The 23890-nt window shown below is 42.4% G+C and overlaps 1 protein-coding gene across 6 annotated transcripts in view; it reads left to right on the top strand.

Moving 5' to 3' along the window:
* The window catches only part of ERBB4 (erb-b2 receptor tyrosine kinase 4), a 971255-nt gene that overhangs the window by 793605 nt on the left and 153760 nt on the right, over window positions 1-23890 (top strand). For all 6 annotated transcript variants that reach the window (XM_043525750.1, XM_037912404.2, XM_043525751.1 and 3 more), the window contains 3 exons: window positions 1964-2096; window positions 5454-5576; window positions 8117-8215. In XM_043525750.1, the coding sequence (XP_043381685.1) occupies window positions 1964-2096; window positions 5454-5576; window positions 8117-8215 (355 nt within the window). The remainder of the gene's footprint in view (window positions 1-1963; window positions 2097-5453; window positions 5577-8116; window positions 8216-23890) is intronic.

Raw genomic sequence — 23890 nt, 5'->3', positions numbered from 1 at the left:
CCTTGACAAATGCAATTTTATCCTGCTCGTATGCATTCAGAATGCCCCTGCAAAGATCATTTTACTAGCCCATCACTTGTACCACATCACCCCTCTCTTCGCATCCCTCCACCCACTCCCCCTTCTTTATTGCATCAAACATGCACTACTTGTCTTATTTTAAAAGGTCTTTCCAGCCTATCCCTACCCTACCTATCTTCTCTCATTCACTATGGAGATGTCCACTCCCACCTCCAATTGCCCACTTGTTTTCAAACAGGAACCTTTGGGCTTTCTCTCAGACTACCCCTCATGCTTTGGAGAAGCTTCTCATGAACATCCGGAAAGCTACCTTGTAAACCTCCTTCAAATCCCCCTTTTACCATGGTGCCTACAAAAAGCTGACAACAGTTAGGCTTCTGGTGCGCTGAGACCACAGCCTGCCATGTTGACCAATATTGGCTCATTGTTTCTTGTACTCATCATGTCTATCTGTTGTCTTTTGTTTTACACTTTTAGCGATTTGGGGCAGGTCCCATCTTTTGTTCTATGTTTGTACAGTGCCTAGCACAGTGGGGTCCTGGTCTATGACAAGGGTTCAAAGGTGCTAGGGTAATACTAAGTGTGATGGGGTATGTAAAACTTACTCTACTGCAGCCACTGAGGGGTTTCAGCACAGAGTAGCTACCTCTCCAGCTGTGGCTATTTGTTTGACCAGCAAGAGTTGGGGTGAGAAAAGATAGGGGTTGCTGAAGAAGCTGAGAACTACCCTGCATCAGCAGCATACTTACAGAAAGCTGCCCAAGATGTAGGATCAGAAGCCCTGGTTGGACTGTAGTGAGACTGCTGAGGTGTGGGGAGCAGAAGCCGTAAGGGGTTACCCCTTCACCTGTGCTCCTTGAGCGGAAAGAGAACTTAACTCTTTGCTGCCAGGTCCAGGAGGAATACGACGTAGGGATTTGAGATTAGCTGGAGTTGAACTAAGAGGCTAGGGAAACAGGGTTGTAAAGGTCTGGTGTACTCCCAAGGAATCCATGGCCAGATGAAAGGGGTTGAACTCCCCCCTCAGAAGTTCACAAACCTTTTGTACAGCTGGGGCTGAGTTGTGGGTGCCAGGGAGGGATTTGTAGTTTTTTTGTGCAAGCCATGCGTAATTTGGCAGTATCACATGGTTTCAACCTTAAACAAGACCTAACTGGGCAGTCTTTGTCTGTCATTTGAGTTTTGGCATTTGTTTGAACCCAAATATCATAGCAAAACTTAGGGGGTACAATCACATGCAAAGTCAAGCCAAACAGAAGTCCACTAAACACTTATCAACTAAAACTGCTGAACTGTGCACAGCTCTGATATTTACCTAAGGTGAAATTTATATGGACGCTGGGAGCTAACATCCTAACTCTTGCAAAAACATCAGGGCTTCAGGTTTACATCTCCATTGAAACATGGCACCTCCAATAGTACAGTATCTTAAGCCCTCTCTCTGAAGAGCCCCATGTAGCAATGTCTCTGGAATTATGTGATTCTTTCAGAACCAGCCTTGATTAACTTATGATCACAGCCCAAAGTGGTATCAGTTAATCTTTCATAATTTCAGTGTTATTTTTTTATCTCAATATGCAAAAATGAGAGTTAATCCAGTTGGATTTAAAAAGGAAGACATCAGATTAGTTCACTTCCTTGCAGAACAAGCTTCTGGTACATGTATCCTCATTTTGCCATTGCAGGTTTGCATTTGCCATCAAAGTGCATGTTGTGTTTCCTTGTCCATGACTTCACAAGAATGCATTAAAAATAATATCCTAGATGTGAAAATGGAAAGCAGTGCCACACTTAATGAGCTTTCCTTGACTTATCATCTGACATGACTGCATTTTGAGAGCTATACGCTTCATAAGTTTCCCAGGTGGTTTATTTCATGCATGCAGCTGTTCTTTGCTCTGTTTCCCTGCCTTGCATTAAAGTCTTTGATTCTGATTGGTAGAACCCCCCTGATTGCTGCAGGCGTGATTGGTGGACTCTTTATCATCGTCATTGTGGGCCTGACATTTGCCGTTTATGTTCGGCGGAAAAGCATAAAAAAGAAGAGGGCCTTGCGGAGGTTCCTGGAGACTGAGGTGAGGATATTTTCTGTTGTACCATTCAGAAAAGCTGAACATTTGGAAAGATGCAGGGTACTACTTTACTTTTTACACAGAATATATTAGGATTCTATTCCAACCCCCACTGAGTCCCTGGAAATACTTCCATAGACTGGACTTATTGGATAGTGTGAATGAAGCTATTCTAGGACATTAGTTTTCTATTGATACATCCAGAGGTGCTGACTTTCTGATTTCCTGGGAGTGCTCGACCCCGCCCCACCTACAACCCAGGCCCCGCCCTCACTCCACCCTTTCCGGCAAGGCCTGCCTCTTCCTGCCCCTCCTCTTCCTTCCCCTGCTCCACCCCCACCCTCCCTCTTCCTACCCCATTCCACCCCTCCTCCAAGCATGTCCTGCCTTCACACTGCCTCTTCCTGCCCCCGCTCCTTCCCCTCTCCCCAGCGCCTCCTGCCCTCCAGTGAACAGCTGATGCTCGCATGTGGGAGGGGGAGGAGCTGATTGGCAGGGCCCATCGGTGAGTGCGGAGCACCCACTGTTTTTTCCGTGAGTGCTTTGGGTCTGGAGCACTCACGGAGTCAGCAACTATGGATACATTAGTTCATATATTTTAATGACAAGAAGGGAGCATTATGATCATCTTGTCTCAGATACATGTCCCTATCCTGTTCCTAACAGAAATTAGGCCCTAATTTATCTAATTACTTAATTGTATATTTAAAGCCCATTGAAGTCAGTGATAAGACTCCAGTTGTCTTCACTGGACTTTGGATCAGGCCCTTGCTGAAAACGAATGGTGTTAAGCACATGCTTATGTGCCGGAACTTTCATTTATTACGTTTGTACAGTGAGTAAGACAATGTGGCAGTGAGTAAGTTTGTACAGTGAGTAAGACAACCTGTTTGAGGCCTGGAGGCACTATCCCAATATAAATAATAACAAAATTGCTTACTGCTAAAACTTCCATTGATTCAGATGGGAACTGGACTAGGCCCATGGTCCCATTGGCTAAAAAGTGAGATGGAGCCTTAGAACAAACTATTTGGGCCCAATGTACCCTGCCTAACATCTTGGCTTCACTATTGGGTGGGGAAAAAACAGTCTCAGTGCTCTTCAAAAGCTTTATTTTTGGTTGGAAATGCATATTTGATCATCATTAAAATTTAATCTTAAATTTTCAGCTACAAATGAAGGTCGACACAGGATCTCCTAAACCCTACATGTCTGACACACTTTCAGAGATGTATAATACAGACAGATCCATCTAAAGGGAAAAAAAGTTTAGGAAAACCAATAGTCATTGGTCAGCTGATTCCATTGTGTTATGATTGGTGTCATTAAGGTCTTGCTCCTGCTCCCATTGAATTCAATGGTGCGAGATTGATGCCAAATGACTTCCAGAGCAATATTGTGTTTTCATTAATCTTCTTCCTGAATGGCTGCAATTTTGGGTTGTTTCTAATTTTTATTAATAATAATCAGTCATCCAGGAATATCAGTAGATGGAATTGATACTATCCTGAATATATAATTGTTTAAGGTAAAGTTTGTAACCAAACGTTGGTTAAAGATAAATTATTGCAAAGAGCTTTAGGGAACGACAGCTATTTTATGTGGACACTGAATTTCCATTAACAGCTCTCTGATTCTCTGCTTGGGCTAGCACAGGTGAGGGTGGATGAGGGGTTACTCTAACCTGTGCCAGATGGCAACCATCCCCAAAGGACTGTCCAGTGGCTGAGCACTTGTGACAGTTGCCATCCTGGTTGAGACACTGTGGAGTGAACCAAGGACATCCACAGCTAAAAGTATGAGTTACTATAGCTTGAGCTAAAGAGCCAGGCTTTTTAGCTGAGGTCTGTAACAGATCCATAACCTCTGCAGATCAACACACACAGATCAATGGGTTACACCTCCACTCTTGTTATATCTCCTTCTTGCTGCTCTCCACCCCAGCGTGCCCCAGTGCTGGTTGGCTGTTGGGGACGGTGGTTGGAGCAAGGTACATCAACTCTTCATCTTCTGGGGATGGCCTTAGACTGGGAGAATCCCTGGCATGGGTGAAACCCCAGATTCCATCTCCTTTGCATGGGCCAGGGCAGCACAAAGGGGAATAGGAATTATTTGGGGGAAAGTTCTGTGGGAATCTATGAAGTGAACCAAGATCGTGGCCCTGTGTGTGTTCACCTCCCATATCTGTATATTTTTTTTTTGCTTTTTTTTTACATTTGACCTACATCTTCCACCGTAACGAGTACTGAAAAGTAAACTATATTGGGGGCCAGGGGGAGGCAACCTTTGAAAATATTGCTGTCAGACTCTCCGTACTCACTTGACTTGTTGCTGTTTGTTTTTGTTATATATTTTCTTTAAGTACTTTTTTAAAGTAATTTCCAGCTACTGGTATTTCTACTTGCACCAAAGCAGTTTGTTCAGCTAACGAAGTAGTCCATGATGCTCATAGAAGCATGATAATAGTGCTCAAACTGAAGAGCACAATGCACTTAGCCTTGTAAACAGACACTTTGAAATACTGCAGTGGTTTCAAACCAATTTGAGTAGGAGTAGCCCTTAATTATTTTCCTTCTCCTGAGAGAGGACAGGCTATTTGTCAGTGTTTAGAGTATTGTCCTTTTCATTTATTTTTCATTTATTTTTAAAGAAACATTGTTTTTCAGTCAAAGGCAGTGTGTTGCTGAGATCGGCTGGCTTTTTGACTGAGCATACCTCTGTACTTCATTCACAAACTTTGTTGGATCGTAATTCACAACGTACCAGTGCTTGCAATAAATTAGCTGTGGCTGTAAATTCTTGTTTTACTGCAGATGTTCTCTGCTTCTGAAAAAGCTGCCTTCCTTTAAGGCACAACTAAAGCATAGAGCAATGAACCTTACTCCCCAAAAAGAGGATAAGAATTTGATGAACCAATAAGTCACAATTATTCAAAAGCAAAACAGCCACTTTAAAGGGGCACTAAAATTGCCAAAAATAGAATATGGTGCACTGATAATAAATGCTGTGTTTCCATCATATAGAAAACATTTATCTTGCTGCAATTAGCAAAAGTCATTGGGGACATATTGTGACACTGGTTCAGTTTCCAGTTCGTAATTGCATCATGCAGCAGCTAGTGGAAACTGTATACTCCACTGGGATCCTTCAGTTGGTTTCTGTTGGTTTTTTACTGGCCTTGACCGGTTTCACTTGAAGAATCGATCGCCCTGGCACCAGTAGACCACTAGATCCATTGCTTTAGTCTAATAACTAGTTAGCCAACTGGAATGAGTAGGAACCAGATGAAAATTTTCAACAGGAATTCTCACGAGGTCTTCCTGTGTCCGGTGTATAATCCTGATGAATTTTGATTTGCAGCTGGTGGAGCCCTTGACTCCAAGTGGCACAGCACCCAACCAAGCACAGCTTCGTATCCTGAAGGAAACTGAGCTAAAGCGAGTCAAGGTCCTTGGCTCTGGGGCCTTTGGAACTGTGTATAAGGCAAGTATCTTCACTGAATAGCGTCGAGTGGCCTTATTTCTGTTTTGAACCCTATGGATCACTGAAAGTGTTACATCGCAGTGTGGGACCCAGCCCTTGTCTATATAAGAGATGGGTCTGAATCATAACCTGAGGTCCACATGCCTCAGTCTTTCAGGGGAGTTCATCTGTAGGTATGATGATGCATCTTGAGTACATATCTAGTTTCAACTGCTGATTTCAGCTTCCCTTGGTATAGGCACAAGGGTTACTGCATGTAGAGAAAAATTATGCCTCACACAAACATACAGATCTGAAGAATATACAGGATAAATAGTCTTGAAGTTAAAGAACAGGAATGGGATTTTGTGGTTCTATTTGTAGCTCAATAACTGACGTAGTATGCACATTGTTCAAGCCAGTTAATCTCTGTACCTCATTTGACTGAGCTGTAAAAAGGGTATAGTAATAATTATCTCCCTTATATAATTATAGAAACATAATTAGCTAAGCTTTGATCCTTTTCCTGTTAAAAACAGTGGCAAATCTCCCTTAACGTTTATTAAGCACTTTGGATTCCACAGTTTAAAGGTCATAGTTAAAGTGCTTAGAAGCACTAAGTAGAGTTGGTTGAAAAAGGAAGTGGGGAAAAATCACATCTTCAACATTCTGTAATTAAACTTGTGATGAAATTTCAAAATTCCACGAAACCTGACCAGCACCTATAATTAAGGCTAAGATTTTATCTCGGTTATTTTTAGTAAAAGTCCCGGGCAATAAACAAAAATTCACGGAGCCCGTGACCTGTCCATTACTTTACTAAAAATAACCAGGGGGCAGGGCTAGGTAGGGAGGAGAATCCCCACTCCCAGTCTCCTGTAACACCGCCATCAATGGCAGTTTGCTCCAGAGGCCTGGCAAGGAGACAGATTCTGCTTCTGGGAGTGCCAACCCTCCTCTGCCCAGCTGTTCCAGATCAGTCAATAACTGCCCCCTCACCCACCCAACAGGGACGGAGGGAGCGCATAACTAGGGGAGCAGAGCCCAATACAGGCTCCTTGTGGAAGTGGGGCAGAGACACGCAGGCAGGAGCAACAGAGGTCAGAGCCAGGTGTCTGCAGCTATGGGACAGAAAGGAACATGGGCAATGTGGCAAACAATGCCTTACACTGGGTAGCCGCGATAGGAAATGGGACCCAGGGTGCTAGAGCCAAAAAGGAACCCAGCCAAGCTCTCTGCTGCTGGTACCCATTCACTGTAAGTTGAGCCCTACCCAAATTGCCATTCCTAACTACGCCACTGGTTGGAAGCAAGGCCGAGCAAAGGAACATGGATAGTTCTGTGTGTTATGGACATGCTGACATTACTGGGCAGAAATGGCTGAAAAAAGAGTTTTCATGTCAAGGAGGTTCATTTACACTAAAACTTTTCCATCCTGCAGTTTTGTCTTTGAATTTCCAATAGGGAGGATATATCCAGCGGGGGATCCTGCAGGGGTCTGTCCTGGGTCTGGTACTATTCAATATTTTCATTAATGACTTGGATAATGGCTTGGAGAATGTGTTTATAAAATTTGCGGATGACACCAAGCTGGGAAGGGTTGCAAGCACTTTGGAGGACAGGATTAGCTTTCAAAACAACCTTGACAAATTAGAGAATTCAACAAGATGAAATTCAATAAAGACAAGAGCAAAGTACTGCATTTAGGAAGGAAAACTCAAATGCGCTACTATAAAATGGGGAATAACTGGCTAGGCAGTAATATTGCTGAAGAGGGTCTTGGAGTTATAATGGACCACAAATTGGCTATGAGCCAACATATGCAGGTGCGAAAAAGGCTAATATAATTCTGGGGTGTATTAATAGGACTGTCTTATGTGAGACATGGGAGGTAATTGTCCCGCTCTACTTGGCATTGGTGAGGCCTCAGCTGGAGTACTCCATCCAGTTCTGGGCACCACACTTTAAGAAAGACGTGGATAAACTGGAGAGAGTCCAGAGGAGAGCAACAAAAATGATAAAGTTTAGAAAACCTGCCCTATGATGAAAGGTTAAAAAACACTGGGCCTGTTTAGTCCTGAGGAAAAAAGACTGGGGGGGAAACTGAGAAGAGTCTTCAAATATGTTAAGGGCTGTTATAAAGAGGACAGTTTGTTCTCCATGGCCAGTGAAGGTAGGACAAGAAATAATCAGCTAAATTTGCAGCAAGGGAGATTTAGGTTAGATATTAGGAGAAACTTTTGTAACTCTAAGGGTAATTAAGCTCTGGAATAACCTTTGAAGGGAGTGGGATGGAATCTCCATCACTGGAGGTTTTTAAGAACAAGCTGGACAAACACCTGTCAGGGATGGTCTAGGTTTACTTAGTCCTACCTCAGTGCCGGGGGCTGAACTGAGGTCCCTTCCAGCCCTACATTTCTATGATTCAGTGTACTTACTGTGTGTGTTTTGAGTTCTGATATTCCTTGCTGAACTGGATATTGTATCATGAAAAGAAATATAGCCACGGAGAAAGATTTAACGATTGGTGTGGAGTTAATTTTTGTATCTTTCTTCCCTAGGGTATTTGGGTTCCCGAAGGAGAAACAGTCAAGATTCCTGTGGCTATTAAAATCCTTAATGAGACGACTGGTCCCAAGGCAAATGTGGAGTTCATGGATGTAAGTAAGAGGTGTACACCCTCTCTGACTCTGCCTATATATAATATGCTAGTGCTGACAGTGGGAAAAAATCAGTCTGTAATCTCCACAAACTGTAGAGGTAATTTTCTGCCTATTTTTTAATTTCTTTCTATTTCAGTATTAAGTGGATGCCGGTCTAAGGGCTCTAGGTGCCCTAAAACTTAATTAAGCCTGTGTCTGTGCTATGATCCCCCGGCGCACGTACACACATTTGTGCTAGCTGGTATCTACCTAGCATGTGTATAAATAGCAGTGTATCATGGTAGCACGGGCAGCAGCAAGTATAAAGCCTCCTAAAAGCAGCGGGCAGGTACTGGGCAGAGCTCGGCCATGCCCTCTGCTGCCAGTACCCATGTTACCATGGCTATTTATACTTGTGCTAGCTAGCTGAGAGCTAGCACGAGTATACGCACACAAGCTGGGGAATCCGCTCCTAGTGTAGACGTAGCCTGATGCTACAACACGCTACCCCCAGTAGCAACATAGTCAGGTCTTGTGTACAACCCTTGGCTCCCCGCACCTCCCCCCTGTCATTTTGGAAACTTATCCTCAGCCCTCTCTGTACTGCAGTCTTCAAAATTAGGGCTCACAACATCAGGCGTGTTAAATCAGCCATGCTCTATGGAAGCCAGTGCAGGCAGGCAGGTATACACCAGCGGAGGTAGTCTCCGCTGGAGCGCTGTCTACCCTGCTCCCTTAGAGGAATAGGGGGTAGGGCATGTGTGTAAAGGGTGCGTGGTGAAACAGCTGGCATGAGGTCCCCAGTGGCAGAAGTCGGAGTAGGCCCCTGGCTGCTCTAACGTCCTCCACACCAGGCAAGGAGGGTCCAAGAGCTGCAATAACCAACCACGTGTAAACGGGGGAAAGTGAGAAAAAGTATATTGGATTTTTATTAGCCCGTCAGTTTTAATAATCTAGAATAAGGGTTCTCAAGCTGTGGGTTGGGACCCCAAAGTGGGTCGCAACCCAGTTTTAATGTAGTCACCAGGGCTGGCTTAGACTTTCTGGGGCCCAGGTTTAAAGCCGAAGCCTGGGTGGTGGGGCTCAGGTTACAGGCCTTCTGCCTGTGGCTCAAGCCTTTTGGCTTTGGCTTTGCCCCCGCCCCCAGGGGTAGTGGGACTCAGGCTTTGACCCTCCCTACTTGGGGTGGTGGGGCTTGGGTGGGCTCAGGTTTCGATGCCCCCTCCGGGGGTCTTGTAGTAATTTTTGTTGTCAGAAGGGGTCGCAGTGCAATAAAATTTGAGAACCCCTGATCTAGAGTGTTGTTAGTGAGAGGTTGGGATCATATTTTTATAAATAAGTTTTATATTCACAAAGTCCGTAACTGCAATTTTCAGCTCAGTTTTAAGCGAAAAGGTCACTGTCATTATGAACATGTGTGTCTCATGCAGTGACAATATTTTGACAGTCCAGATGAGTTTTCTTCTTGTTTTTGGCAAGCCCTAAATTATAAAATTCCTCTTTTTAACTGGGAAATTACTGAAGACTTTTGCATTTCTAAGGTTGTGTATGTGTGTGTAACTTGATTAGCATTAATGATAGCAGAAACCAAACGGAGACTGTGCTCCCATTATGTAGTCTACTCTGTCATTGATAAACCAGCAGAAATGTACAATTACAGCTTCAGCTATTTCAGACAAATTACCATGTGTGAACTCTCAGGCTAACACTGAGATCAAGGTATTTTCAATGCTGTTCAGAGCATTGCACAGTTCATGCTGATGACATCAATAATCGTTGTTCACAAACAAAGAAGTAAGCCAAAGTAGGCCAAGTTGACTTCTGCTCTGATAGCCCTCCTCCACTGGGTGTTTCTAAGGAGGATTGAATGTTTATTTAATGGGCAAAGTCACTGTCAGTCTTCTAAGTGAGTAGTAATAACTATAGATATCTGAAACCTTAGGGTCCTGATGCATCATAGTCAAGCCTCCCTGTGAAATAAATGTGCAAAGAACGAAGGGCCATTCAGTGGGAGCTGAGCCTCTCTACTTAATGGCAGAATTCAACTCTGTGGGCCAAAACCTCAGCTAGTGTAAATTTGGCACAGCGTCCGTCACATCAGTGGAGTTACGTAGTTGGCTGAGTATCTGGCCCTGTCTGTTGATAAGGTATAAAATAAGAAAACAATCATATATAATAGTGCATACATAATGCCTGTCATCCCTTGATCTCAAAGCACCTGAGAAAGGAGGGCACATAAAGATGGGGGTACTGGGCACCGGGAGGGGAAGTGACTTGCCTGAGATCACCCAGCAGTTCAGTATCAGAGCCAGGCATAACCCAGAGCAATGCTTTATTCACCGGACCACTGCCTTCAGTGTATACGTCATAACATTTGATACATTGCTCAGGAATAAGGGCTGTCTCCTTACCCTTCTAGAAAGTTATAACAGTAGCATGTATCAAAAGCAGTCATGTTAGGCTCAGTCCCACTTCAAATTACGGTCCCTTAGAAGCCGGTTTCTCCCCTGCATCTCCCAGTGGTCACAAAGTGGAGAAAATTTAAAGATGAGTCATCTTAGTTCTAACACATCTGAAAACTCTGGCCCAGATTGCCAGCTGTAGCTGTGTTGGAGTCATTAGAATGACAAGGGACAGCACAATGGAGAGAGCATTAGCTTAACATGACACCCTTCAATAGATGCTGCTAGAACCCTGGGATCCCAAAGACCACCTGTATCCCTGAGGACTTTCTGTAACTAGGGATAATTATTGGTGGCAGCAGAGTCAATCTCATTCTTTAGAAGAAACTACCAGTGCCCATTTTATTGTGATCTGTTGGCAGAGATTTTTTTTCCCCCTACATCTTCTGTGTTTTGAAATAAACAGGAACCCAATCCTGAACTCATTTGTAGCTTTTTTTTTTTTTAAATGTATTTATGTAAGAGAGTTAGGTCTTGCCTACACTTAAAAGTTTTGCCCACTTTCATCAGGCCAGCCTAGTACTTTGAGATACTGATAAAAACTATATATAACAGCTAGGTTTATTATTATTATTAGTGTAGATTCAGTTGAGCCAATATAAAAGTGCTTATGTCAGTTGATCTTATTCCAGTTCGATGGAGCAAAATAAGCTATACTGATATAAAGCATCTTTATACCAGTATAACTCCATCTACACTGAGCTTTTTATTGGCATAACAATGTTGTCAAACTGTTGCCCCCCAATAACATGACAAAACTTTAAGTCAAAGCAATTATGTTGTTCTGGAAAAGCATTTTTACAGACATTCCCAATGGCTTGGTTAGTTAAAAGCACTTAGCCTTCAATCTTCTGCAAGCATGCAGTATAACTGTGCCTCTTGTGAGGAATTATTTCATACATCATGATATGTGTCCTTGTACCTTGCACTTAAAACTGATAAGTTTAGCATTGCTGTCTGAGAGTGTATGTAATGAGAAGAACCCATCATAAACTCCATTTCGATTCATGTACACAATGGTATGTCTTAGGTCATCTAACCATTTGAGTGGCATGAATGATGTACAGAAAAGATCCAGCATCCCATACAAGACCGAGAGATTAGCAGTAGGGCCCATTGGTTCTTGTTCAAACTTTTAATGTAGACAGAAAGCAAGTCAGAGAATGCTTTATGAGCAGTTGAGATTCTGCTAAATGTTGCACTAAAAGAGAATAAGGCACGGCAATTTGGCAACTAGGCTGTCATTTCAGCACCCTTGAACACCTGCTAATGGATCCATAATGCCTATAATGGTATAAATGCATCATGTTAGCACGTGGCATAGACAACCCGCTCCTCCTGTCAGGCAATACTGAGTGTCTTACCAAAATACATCCCTAATTTGGGATATTTCTTCAAAGAAGCACAGAAGATAGTATTTTCCTTGTTTTCTTTACACATTCAGTTCTTTCCGTCTGTTTCTTCCACCTAGCACCGTAGTCGAAAGCATCTTCCAATGCTGAATAAAGCATTGAAAATTCCATTAAGTGGCCTCCCTCCTCAACAGGAGGCTGTGGGAATTAAATCTATGTGTGAACTTCCATCTTCCTCTCCTTAGTGGAGGTAGTTGCTACTGTTGTGGGAAGACTATTGAGGAGTTCTGCACTTAGTTGTGAAGGTAGTGAAGTCTGTGGTTCATTTCAGCTATTCACAGCATATGATTACTTGCCTGAGTCACATGGTATTGTTCCTTCTCTCTGGTTGGAAGACCACATTTCATCTGCAGCAGATCACCACTGGAATTGATGGAGCAATGTCTCTTGCAGCTGGTCTGTCTGAAAGGAGAAGTTGGGGGAAAGTAGCTGATGTATCCTGAAGGCCCAGGAGGGAACAGGAGGGAACCGAACTCCCCCCATTAGCAAAAAGTTGGCAGCAGTAAGAGAACATGAGGGTCCTGGGTACGGATATGCAGGAGGAGAGGACAGTTATCGAGGGTAGGCAGGGGAGGACTCCCCCTGCTGGCTGGGTCAACAACGTTTAAGCAGCAGTCTATAATTTCCAGGCTGCGCAAACTGCTTCCCCCACCTCAAATTAATTTGCTGCCCTCATGAATTCCTAACAAGCCATGTACAGCCTTTGGCCCAATCAGGTGGCTTTACATCAAGGCAAAGAGATAAGTAAAACTAGGGTTATTATGGGCTCCCAAGTTATGCTGCAATTAGAAAGCATAATAAACCTTCTGTGATGCTAAAAATATTATACTAGTTTGTCACAGTGAAACAGGCAATCAAGTGGACCTTTGATCTCATCAACAATAAACTCGGTGTTTCCGGGAGGTGATCTCGCGAGCTATGATTTTATCCAGCGGGTTGATCCATTTACAAGTTTAATCTAACCTCACTGAACTTAAGCATTCCATTATCTGTTAGGAAATAATTAGAAGCTGCAAGCTGAAGTCTGCATACACAGAGATTCTTGGGAGTCCCCAAGCTCATTGAGATGAAGACAGTTTGACTGATGCTGGTCAGCCGATATTGGGCTAGAAGCTAATAATAGAAGGCAAATGCTGCTTAGCTACATGAGCAAGTTAACTTGGGAAAAATTAAAGTGAAGGGTTTGGGATTTATGATTGGAAATTCATTTTCCATTCTCATTTGTTTCATGGTAAGAGAACTGCAAAGGGAGTCAGTCTGTTTTATAACTTTATAATTAAGATCTAGGGAGCTTCTTGAATTATTGTTTTTCCCTGTGATCCCTAGGAATGGCCAGCCAGCAGTGACCAGGAGAGTGTGTGTTAAGCGATATGTAAAGATAGTAAATAAAATTGTCCAGTGATTTAGCAACTACCACGTCTACCAAGCATGTGGCAAATACATTAAAGCTGCATAAGGGTGAGGGGTGGTGGTGGTGGTGGGGGTGTTGATGATAATGCGAGAAAAAAGATGAAGGTTTGTCCAGCCTAAAGAACTAAATTAATAAGGCCGCCAATCTGCTGCTTTAACTGCAAAATGAAAGAGAAGAGGTTTCTCTGAAAACGTAGGCACCTTTTATGACAAAGGCAAACTGCTCTGTTTTGTAAGGCGTGCTGTGAATGTGCACTGTTCATTGCTGAACTGGTATTCGCTTCACAAGTCTGAAGTGAATAATCACCTGCCGAAATGGAGATGGTGAAATAAAGTGGCATTCAAAAGCCTACAGTGAGAGAAGCTCTCAGACTTCAACTGTTATTCCATGCAAGAGGATTGCGTGGCCTTTCTGGACAAATCACACCATTTTCTGTGCTCCTTCCAGAGTGGCTAGATAACAGTGTGACAAGCACTTTGGAGATGCAGATAGAGCCTTTCTACGTTTTTCGGTATTTGCGCTGGGTTGGGAAGCAGGTTTAAGAGTTTGGACTCTCAGCATTGTCCCTTGCCAACCATTCTATGGTCCTAGTCCTTTAAGGTGCTCCATATGGGCAGCCCCATGTGCTCACAGGGACCCTCACTGATGAGGCCCCTGGTCCTCTCATATCAAGATCCTTGAAGGATCATAGCCTGTATTACTACATAGCTGGCAGTGGAAAGAAATGGTGTCTCTGTTGCATCCTTCTGAATCATGATTTGTTCCCAACACCATCCCTGGTTCCTGGGCAAAGATCGCAGCACATTTCTAGATTCGCCTCAGGAAACTAGCTCGTCTTCCTGGTAAATGTTGAAAGCATCACCTCAGCCACTCTGCCAGTCCCTGCCCATCTGGAAAAGCATTGCAACATTACTGTGATTGGGTGTCCCACTTTGTAGTGCAGTTTGCTGCCTGCCTCACGTACAGCTAACGCTTTTCTTGTACACAAAATGCAGCAGCATTGAATACTGAGTCCCATTTTAAAGGGCAGCTTAATGAATAGATCAGGAGTTTCCATGATGGTTTGCCATTTTCCTTTGTCTTTCTCTTCCACCTTCTATACATGCATCTTTCTTTTAAATTGGCTTTAGTGGTCCCCAAAAGAGTGCCTACTAATGAGAAGCAACACCACAGCAGTCTGCCCAGCACGACTATGCTTCCGACAACCTCCAAACACTGTTGTGTTCACCCTGTGATGCTAAGTTATTAGAAGGAAGAAAAAATGCAAGCTCTTGATTGCAGATCCCCTTTTGTGCCGTCCCCCTTGCCCTCCCACTTTACACATACTTTAAGTGTAACCACTTTGAAGAGGAACCTGTTTGCCTGTCACTTCCAGGCACGGAAACTCACTGTGACTGCAATTACAATTTCCAACTTATCCAGAGGTGCCAGAAATCAAGCTGTCCTTGAAAGCTATACACACGCCATGCACAAGCCCCCTAGAGTGACAACTGCCGTGGAAGCTGGAAGTCTGAGCCCTGCTGAAGGTTAACTGCTTTTAGACATTTAACGGGAACTATTTCAAGGCCATGTTCCCTTTTATTTCTGCCTTCACCGGTAATTTCCTCTTTAAATATTTACTTACCCCAGTAATCTTTTCTTCCATAGTATTATTTTTGTAAGGTTCTTGAGGAAATAGCCTGCCTTTTTACTGTCAGAGGATAACGTATAAGCACAGACAGAGAAGGCTAGGCTGGTTGGCTACAATCCTTTGGCATAATGGTCTAATGGAAAAACACAGCGAAAGAGACCTTGCTTCCTACAGATGATGAAAGTTAAAATAATACCAGAGGCGAAGTCCTGGCCCCATGAAATCAGTGGGAGTTTTGCTATTGACTTCAGTGGGGCCAGGATTTCACCCCAGAAGTCTGACAAGGCTGCCATTGGTTTTTAAGGGAGAGCCGCACACATGGCTGTGTTTTAGGTATTCAGTCTAATGTTCCTTTCCTGCTCTCCTGGATGATGGTAAAGGCAGTCAGCATTATTTATTTATTTGTGTTGCAGTAGTACCCAGAGGCCCTGACCAGGATCGAGGCCCCATTGTGCTAGCTGCTGTCTAAACACACAGTAAGAGACAGTCTGTGCCCCAGAAAGACCAAGAATGGTAGGGTGGAAAAGAAAAGTAAAGGTAACATAACATGAACAGACACATCCTACTCAAATTCGGGAGACATAAACTGAAGCTGTTGAAACTTTTATTTTCCTAGTTGCTCCCCTCCTGGAGCTGAACATTTAAAAATATTATTATTAATTGTTATTATTGTTATTATTTATTTTCTTATTTATATTACCACACACCTAGGAGCTGTAATCATGGATCAGGACCCCATTGTGCTAGGCACTGTACAAAAGGACCTTGACCCTTCTAGTTCTCAGCATTTTGCTGAAGACCGTTGCTATATATCAGAGATGGACTGGATCCAGAAAGTTCTGATCCAGATTCAGGTTTTCCCAGGATTTCAGTGGCTTCCATCTGGATCTGAATTTTGAGTTGGATGACCTAATCAGATTTAAGGTCTCTACTCGACTTTCCTGTGAAGAAAGAAGTGCTGGGGACAATCTTACTGTTAGATCAACCAAGTGGCAACTGATAGGCTTGTACGTCCACAAATGCAAAACAAGGCAGTTATACCGTTACATGGCCCTTAGTCCAGCAAGTAATGCATGATAGGGAGTATTGGGATTTTGTGTATATTGTTCCTGACATGTTAAAATGCAACTAAAATTACAGAAGTGAATTATGCCAAAAAATAGTAAAACAGGAGACGTAATTACTCATTGTGAGCGGAAATTGACAAAGAACAGCCAACTTTAAAGTCAACTTTGGCACCAAGAACTGGACAATTAATGCCAACACATCACAATAAGAAACTGAAAGCCTATATTTAAGAACTTCCTATTATTTAGGAATTTTCTCTGCATGCCTCCAGCTCACATTAGCAATACAAAGTAGACACAGTGATGTTTCAGTTTCTAAAGGGTAATGTATATGCCAGATTGCTGCTGCATTGACAGTAAATGAAGGTTTTATGGGCTCTCTGTTAATAATACAAGGTATTATTTTCATCGACTTAAACATAATAACTTCCAAACAAGCCACTGTTGGTTCAAGGTTAACCGTCAGCCAATCAGGATTTGATGAAAGCTTGAAGAAGAAATGTCTTGATATTTAAGCCAACCAAGCAGGCTGTGAAAATGTATGTATGTGCCAGCTAAGCAATTTTTGAAGCATGATTCTGTGTGACTGAACTGCCCCTTTGGTGATGAGTTATTGCATTACGGGTTTTTCATGATAACAGATTGATATGGCTGAATACTAGCGCTAGAATATTCCTCAACTCAGTGACTCACAAATCAGCAACAATGCAGAAAATACTCGAGGACAAAGGGAGCTGAAGGACCACTGCTATATTTGTCATTCTTGGTGTTGTACTGTAGAAGTGCCCCACATTTAAAAGGTGGTCAACGTTAGATTAAGGAAGGACAAAGAGATTTTTGTTGCGGTGAAAAAAAATCAAAGCTTGTAAGAAGTATGAATATGAGAGCCACACTATGTTATTTATAGAAATTCAAGAATAGGAAGGAATATAAGCTCTGTGTGAACTTGGTGAAATGCGAATTTCATCATCTATTTTGCCTTTAAATTCTTCCCAAAACTGACAGTTTGGAATACTTCTTCAGAGCAGGTGGATCTGATCTATCTGCCCAATGTTCAATGACAGATGACAATATTTCTTTGTCTAGTTGCTGATTCCTGGCAGCTCTGATCCATCAAAGATAACATTGATTGACGTATACAAATAAAAGAATTAACATCTGCTTATATACATATTCACTGTATTGTCTAACACTGATAAGCAAAAGATGTGGACTGTTGACTGTCAAATTGTTGTATTGTAAGACATAGGACTGGTAAGTCCATTACATGCAGGAGGTTCTGATAACTTTTGTAATGTTCTACTTATATCTTCATAGACATGACTGGAGTCAGTAGGATATACTGCAATGGAGCTGAGATCATAATCTGTCTGACAACAATTGTTTTCTTAAGGCCTAAGCCAGCACCACTGAAGTAAATAGAAGTTGTACCATTGACTGTAGTGGGAACAGGGTCAAGCTGTAAAAAAAGAACCTATTTTCCTGCAGGGTTGCTGTTCAGTGCATTTACTTAGATTATTGTTTGTATTATGTAGCATCTAGAGGCCCCAGCTAAGATCAGAACTCCACTTGCACTATACATATGGGTCCCTGCCCTGAAGAATTTACAACCTAAATTGGCAAGGCAGTTGACTTTTGGGAGGAAGGAAGTGGTATCATCTTCAGCCCTATTTTACAGAGAGAAAACCAAAATTGAACCCAGATCTCAAAAGTCTCAGACCAAATTCCTTTACCATGAAACTGTCTTTTTCTCTGGATTGAACATGCAGAGCTGTCCGTGAGTCTAGATCACTAAATTATATTGGCAAGTTACTAGCAGTGAGGAGGTTTGGAAACTAACTTCCTAAAACTTTTTTGTGAGATAACTAAGTTCTCTAATGTTCATGATAATATAAATGCGTATGCAATGGTAATAGTTCTAATCAGAAATAATTACAGGGAAAGGAGCTAGGCTGCTATTAGTCCGGAATCCGTTATTATTTGCAGGAGAATTTCTATTTTACAAATTGAACTGTTGATACTGATTTTGTTTTACCTAATATAAACCTAAAAGTTTGAAAAGGGAAGGTTTGTAAGAGTTCTAGGTACTAAAATTGCTTGGACATGCACTTTACGCACAAAATGACAGATATGTAAGGCTCACTTTGAAACAAAGCTGCTTTTTCTGGTCAAACAGGAATAGAAACCTGCATTCTAGAATAACTCACATGGACTTCTATCACTCACAATGCTTGCCGCCAAGACTGGTATTTTAAATAAATTGGAGTACACTTGATATAACAAGCAAGCTATATATAGCAATGGGGGGAAATTAGGGGTTCTTATCTCTGAGTTACTTATAAGGTGATTGAAATTGGATCCTAAAGCATTCTGCTTTAATGCAGAAACCCAAGTTTTAATTGGATAGACACACTTTTATTGCACAAATCAGAATTAACTAATGGCCAAATAGACCAGGGCCCAAGTGTTATCTCAGCTCTGAGCATTGTAAGCGTGATCAAAATGTTTAAGAAAAAAGAGGTAATTACTTAGATCACGGAGATGTGATACCAAATTGCTTCTGAAAAGCGTGGTATTCGTGGTCAATAGCATCTTCCAGGGTGTTCATTAATCAGTTCGCAAAGTTCCATACTGTGATATGGAACAATAGCGATGCACTGCCATGAAACATCTGAGTTGTAGTGAAACAACTGTTTATCTGTTCGAAACCGGAGTCATCAGCAAATGAGATCTGTTTTAAATCAGCACCAGTTAAAGAAGCATACCGTGCTTTGATATTGAGTGATATCAACACAAGTGTAGGACAACCTTTAGCCGGAATACCTTAAAAATATACCCTGGTATCGCTGACAGTTCTCATGGTCAAATTTTACCCTCCATTTGAGTTTAATAGGAGTTCCACACATGTAGCCAAAGGCAGAATTTAACCCTTAGCAAATTTATATTCTGCAGCTATTCCACCTCAAGCCATTGTTTTGTAAGTGAAGCGGGATTGGACTAGGTCAGTGCTTGGATGGAGACATTTGGGGACAAAATAGGTGCTATAAGAATGGTGCCAGTGATAGAGCTGGTCGGAAAACAGGAAAGAGAGGAGTAGAGATGGTAGGAGGAGTGAGGCTGATGTGAAAAGACTGAGTGGGTGGGTGGGAGGTTCTGGCTTCTTGTCTTCATGGTGAAATAAAACTAATATTTGAACTGATTAAAAAAAAAAGATAGCTTAAACTTTAGAACTTTTATATTTCATAAAAAATATTTCCATGATTTTTTAAAAAAATTCCACTGAAAACCATTATTTGTTTACACTTAAACCTTCCCCTGCAATGTTTGCAACTCGAATATGACACTCTTGGGCAGTGGTTCTCAAACTAGGGCCGCTGCTTGTTCAGGGAAAGCCCCTGGCGGGCCAGGCCGGTTTGTTTACTTGTCGCGTCCGCAGGTTCAGCCGATCACGGCTCCCGCTGGCCGTGGTTCGCTGCTCTAAGCCAATGGGGGCTGCGGGAAGCGGTGGTCAGCACATCCCTCGGCCCGTGCCGCTTCCCACAGCCCCCATTGGCCTGGAGCGGCGAACCGTGGCCAGTGGGAGCCGCGATCAGCCGAACCTGCGAACGCGGCAGGTAAACAAACCGGCCCGGCCCGCCAGGGGCTTTCCCTGAACAAGCGGCGGCCCTAGTTTGAGAACCACTGCTCTTGTGACAGTGCATGAGAACCTGAAAATGAAATTGTCTAGAAACAAAAGTGAAACTGTGAAATCTGTTTTGATTTCTCAGGTGCAAGACATGAAGCAACTGTGCTAAGGCAATAAGTATATTCATTTCCCCATCCCCCAACCATTCTTTTAGTTTTAATATTGCTAATGTAATCGATAACCTTAATTGTGGAATTAAAAAAAACAGAGCTTTTAAGTATCTGGTCATAAAGTCAAGCTTTCCTGTGGTGTGAGAAAATTACCTGAATGTGACTTTTTCAAAGTAACATCCCAAAACTCTTCAAAAGGACTGAGAACTAGACGAATGTTTTCCATTGAGACACTGCCATCTCTCTTCTTATGTTAAAAAACCAACCAAACAAAGCAGTAACTCTCTGCTGCTGAAAGCGGTTTACAGCTAAAACTATGAAAATATTTATTAACTGGTCAATTATGATTGTTTTTTGTCCTGTTGTTGTAATGATGACAAAGATTAATGTTTTTGGACAATGTAGTTTTGAAAGTTTTTACTATTAGTCATAGGCAATTCTCACCAGTCAAAACCAAAAGCAATTCTCTTTCAATTTTTTTCTGAAAATAATGATTTATTTCACAAGCTGAAAGAAAACCCTTTGCCAGTAAGTTTGTGAAATTTTCAGAACAGCCATGCATACAATTTTACATGGGGAAAAAAAAATTCTAAAATGTTTCACTTCCTTCACAAGATTTTGCTGTATCAAAGTGAAACCCAGAAACTCGCAGAGATCTGGTCAGAGCATAACAGTAGGTCAAATTTCCATCTTGCTGCATCATTGCGGGGGCTGAAATTGAATGTAAAACTGCTTAACTTCAGTGTATTAAATCTGGATTATTGTCCTAAGCTTCAGAGATCCCTGACAGTTCAGCTCCCCATAGGGGTCATGATTTGTAACACCATCCTTAGTTGGGTGGTCTGTGGGAATCGAACCTATGACCTCTGGATATGAAACTGTGAGCCTCTACACTGTGTCTGGGCTGACGGACTTGGTCGCATGTTAGCATGAGTCTCACTGTTGTTAAAGTTTGATTCTAGTTAGTCTTTCACATAATTGTCTGAAAGTTGGGCTCAATAATATGGAAAGCTGATGCATGTAAGCCACGGTAGCATGACACTTTTAGGAGAAGGTCTAATTTAACTAGTCCTGTTGTGGTGTAATGCAATCAATGGCAATTTGTAAACTCCCAGCTGGAACACTTGACTCACATTTGTGGTGGATGCAGTTCTACGTGTGGTCGCTACGCTGATCTGAAAACACCACAGGCACAGGTCAAAAGCATATTTTCATATGCAAATATCAAAATGAAGGTGCCAGTATTCTCTGTGCCAAAATATTGACTCTGGCCGTTGCAGTGTGAAATAAGCTGGGGCCGCTGTTTTGTGCGGTTGTTGGCCAGGTCGTCAGAAATGCTGTTAAAGGTTAGCACAGCGGGAGGTTTGCTCATGCTGTCGTTCAGTTGAAAATCCTCTAAACGTATTTTGCATTAAGGAGCCGTGCTAAGGAAGTGACAGGTAAACAAGCAGAGGAGAACTGGCAATGAGCGTCTAGAACAAAATAAAAATATTTTGTTTTGTTTTTTCCTCCCAAAGGGAATGAAATATCACAGACTGCTGTATAGGATTCCCAACCTCACCCACCAAAATTACTGTACCTTCTTCTGTGGGACAGGCCTGTCATTAAAACATGGTGCTGGGGTTCTGAAGATCTAGGCTCCATTCCCCATTCTGCCACAGACTTCCTGGATGACCTTGGGCAAATCACTTAACCTCTCTCTGGGCCAGATCCTCAAAATAGGTGAAATGCTGTAGCTCATCTGAAATCAGTGGAGTTACAATTTACACCAGCTGGGAACCTGGCCAAAGGGGGGAGGGGTGTCTATGCTCAGATTACCAACATGTAAAATAGGAGTAATACTGAACTGTTACCAGACAGAGGGATAGCTCAGTGGTTTGAGCATTGGCCTGCTAAACCCAAGATTGTGAGTTCAATCCTTGAGAGGGCCATTTAGGGATCTGGGGCAAAAATCGGGGATCGGTCCTGCTTTGAGCAGGGGGTTGGACTAGATGACCTCCTGAGATCACTTCCAACCCTGCTATTCTATTCTAGAGGTCGGTAAGACAGTGGGGCCTACTCACTGGCCAGTGCATCAAATATAAAGCTCCCAAGAGCAGCAGAATTCCAGTTCCTTTCTTCAGGGAAGGGTTTGTTTTTCAAAATAAGAACAGTCCAATAACACCAGGTACTTTTATTTGCCTCTCCCACATTGGGGTTTGGTCTCTGCTAACAAAGCAGTTATTTGCCAGCCAGGCCTTCCAAATAGCTGGTGCAGAGAGTGTCCCTTCAGCACCTTCCCTAAAACCCTGGATCTCCTGTGGGAAGCCTCCTTCTCCCTGCAAGTCTCTCCCTAACTGAGCTGTTTGCTGGCCTTTGATCTGAGGACTACATGAGCTTCAGGCTACCACCTAAATCCCTGGCCTTAAACCCATCACCTGGGAGAGAGCTAATTAGGCAGAGGCGGGGCTAAACCCACCTCCCTTAAAGAGCTGTCATACTCCATGACAGGCTGTTATGAGGTTTTGATTCTTTATAATGTGCTACGAGCTCTCTCCAGGGAAAGTATCATGGAAATGCAAAATGGTTGTCGTGTTGTTTTCTGAGGACGACATACAATGTATAGTTCCCTCGTTCAATGTTTCTGAAAGCTCTGGGATATTTACACATGGCACCAGTTCTGAATTTTATACTTTTGGAATCGAGCGAATGGAATTGTATTCTTCCAGTGTTTGCCTCTAGGTATTCTTTACAGTGTTCTACCGAGTACATGAGAGATACTTGCTTCTAGCTTTTCCTCTCATGAGCAAGTTTGGATAGTTTGATTTTTATTGATCAAACCGAGATTCTTTTTTAAATTGCTGTTATGAGGCTAGTGTGTGTCTTCAAGGCCACTTTCGTACAGAACGTTGGCATCATCACAATATGCTTGAGGTGACTAATATTAGCAGCATGCTAATATGGGTCGCCATACGCAGAAGGAAAGGAGTACTTGTGGCACCTTAGAGACTAACAAATTTATCTGAGCATAAGCTTTCGTGAGCTACAGCTCACTTCATTGGATGTAGCTCACGAAAGCTTATGCTCAAATAAATGTGTTAGTCTCTAAGGTGCCACAAATACTCCTTTTCTTTTTATGAATATAGACTAACACGGCTGCTACTCTGAAACCTGTCATAGGCAGAAGGAGTTAATCTGATGACACCAAAGCTCCGTATAATTGTGTACACAACAATTTATCTTGATAACATTTGTGTGTGTATAGACAGATACTTATCTATCGGTTTATCCAGAGATACACTTATCTGTCTGTCCACACATGTACAAAGAATTGGAATATCACCCAGGTGATATTTATAGCTGTAATGTATACATACATATACACACACCCACATATAGATATGTGGGTGTGTGCATATAGTTGTATATTTCTATGTACCACCTCTAAAAATCCACATTAGAAGAATGTTAAGGTTGCAAAGTCAAGTACTTAAAAGTTAGGAAATGATAGAGTTACGGTTACCCCTTGTGCAGGTGCCTAATGATACAGTCTTTAATTACATGAACTCATATGATTTTCTCCACAGGTCCCCAGCCTAATTTATTGAATGGATAGTTATTCAATATTTTTTTTATCCTCCACAGTCCATATGTGGCCCCAGGCCCTATTTACTGCACATATTCAAACCCTGCACTGCATACAAAATTATGATTTTCCTTCTGGGCATTTCCATGGTGCTGTCACCATAATATCAGAGTGTTTCACAAATACTGATGAATGTATCTTCACAACATTTATTAGGTGGAGAACACAGAGATTAAAGGCAAAGTTGTCAGAAAAGCCCACTAATTTCATCAACTTGGGTCATTAGTAGAATTTGGACCTTTAGATCCACCACACAGACCTTTACCACTTAGGCTAATGGAGTAGCTGGTA

This window comes from Chelonia mydas, chromosome 11, assembly GCF_015237465.2.
Source record: "Chelonia mydas isolate rCheMyd1 chromosome 11, rCheMyd1.pri.v2, whole genome shotgun sequence".
Taxonomy (NCBI): domain Eukaryota; kingdom Metazoa; phylum Chordata; order Testudines; family Cheloniidae; genus Chelonia; species Chelonia mydas.
Note: the sequence above shows the minus strand (reverse complement) of the source record. Positions and strands in the feature narration are given on the sequence as shown.